Source organism: Rhinoderma darwinii, unplaced genomic scaffold, assembly GCF_050947455.1.
Source record: "Rhinoderma darwinii isolate aRhiDar2 unplaced genomic scaffold, aRhiDar2.hap1 Scaffold_689, whole genome shotgun sequence".
NCBI lineage: Eukaryota > Metazoa > Chordata > Amphibia > Anura > Rhinodermatidae > Rhinoderma > Rhinoderma darwinii.
The window spans coordinates 65,777-66,618 of NW_027464248.1; the positions used below are offsets into that span (position 1 = coordinate 65,777).

Genomic DNA, 842 nt, shown 5'->3' on the forward strand with positions numbered 1-842 from the left:
ATGTCTGGAAGAGGAAAGCAAGGAGGCAAAGTGCGGGCTAAAGCCAAGACCCGCTCATCCCGGGCAGGACTTCAGTTCCCTGTCGGTCGTGTGCACAGACTTCTCCGCAAGGGCAACTACGCCGAGAGGGTGGGCGCCGGCGCTCCGGTCTACCTGGCCGCTGTGCTGGAATATCTGACCGCTGAGATCCTGGAACTGGCCGGAAATGCCGCCCGGGACAACAAGAAGACCCGAATCATCCCCCGTCACCTGCAGCTGGCCGTGCGCAATGACGAGGAGCTCAACAAACTGCTGGGTGGTGTGACCATCGCTCAGGGAGGCGTCCTGCCCAACATCCAGGCCGTTCTGCTGCCCAAGAAGACCGAGAGCAGCAAAAGCGCCAAGAGCAAGTGAGCGCCGCTTATCCCACATTTAACCACAAAGGCTCTTTTAAGAGCTGCCCACGTGATCCTTAGAACAGAGCTCTCACCGCTGATCTCCGATATGTAAACGTTCTGCGCCAGATAAGTGGCTCTGCTTGTACAGAGATCTACCTTTATGAATTCATATACCGCGGGGTTTCACATTGAAGAGGAAGCCGTAGGGTGGGTGGGTGTAGAACTGCGTTACTCATGACCTATACATTCACTACTGCCTCGTGCAGATGGTGGCGCTGTCCTCATTGGTGCACTAACTATACTGTACAGGACACATTAACCCGTTAGTGACCGCCAATATGCCTTTTCACGGCTGCCACTAACGGGCTTTATTCTGATGCATAGGCCTTTTCACGGCACTGCATCTGAATAAAATTGTGGCGCCGTGAAAAGAGATAGCTCCCTGCTCTCAGCTACCGGAGGTAG

General features: G+C 54.8%; 1 protein-coding gene across 1 annotated transcript; it reads left to right on the forward strand.

The window, feature by feature from the left end:
- On the forward strand, nucleotides 1-393 carry LOC142728743 (histone H2A type 1). Its single transcript, XM_075849124.1, has one exon. It carries the CDS (start codon nucleotides 1-3, stop codon nucleotides 391-393), a length of 393 nt encoding a protein of 130 aa, XP_075705239.1.
- Nucleotides 394-842: the final 449 nt, after the last annotated feature.

Excerpts from the sequence above, each read along its gene's own strand:
- LOC142728743 (XM_075849124.1), top strand. The coding sequence starts at position 1 with ATGTCTGGAAGAGGAAAGCAAGGAGGCAAAGTGCGGGCTAAAGCCAAG.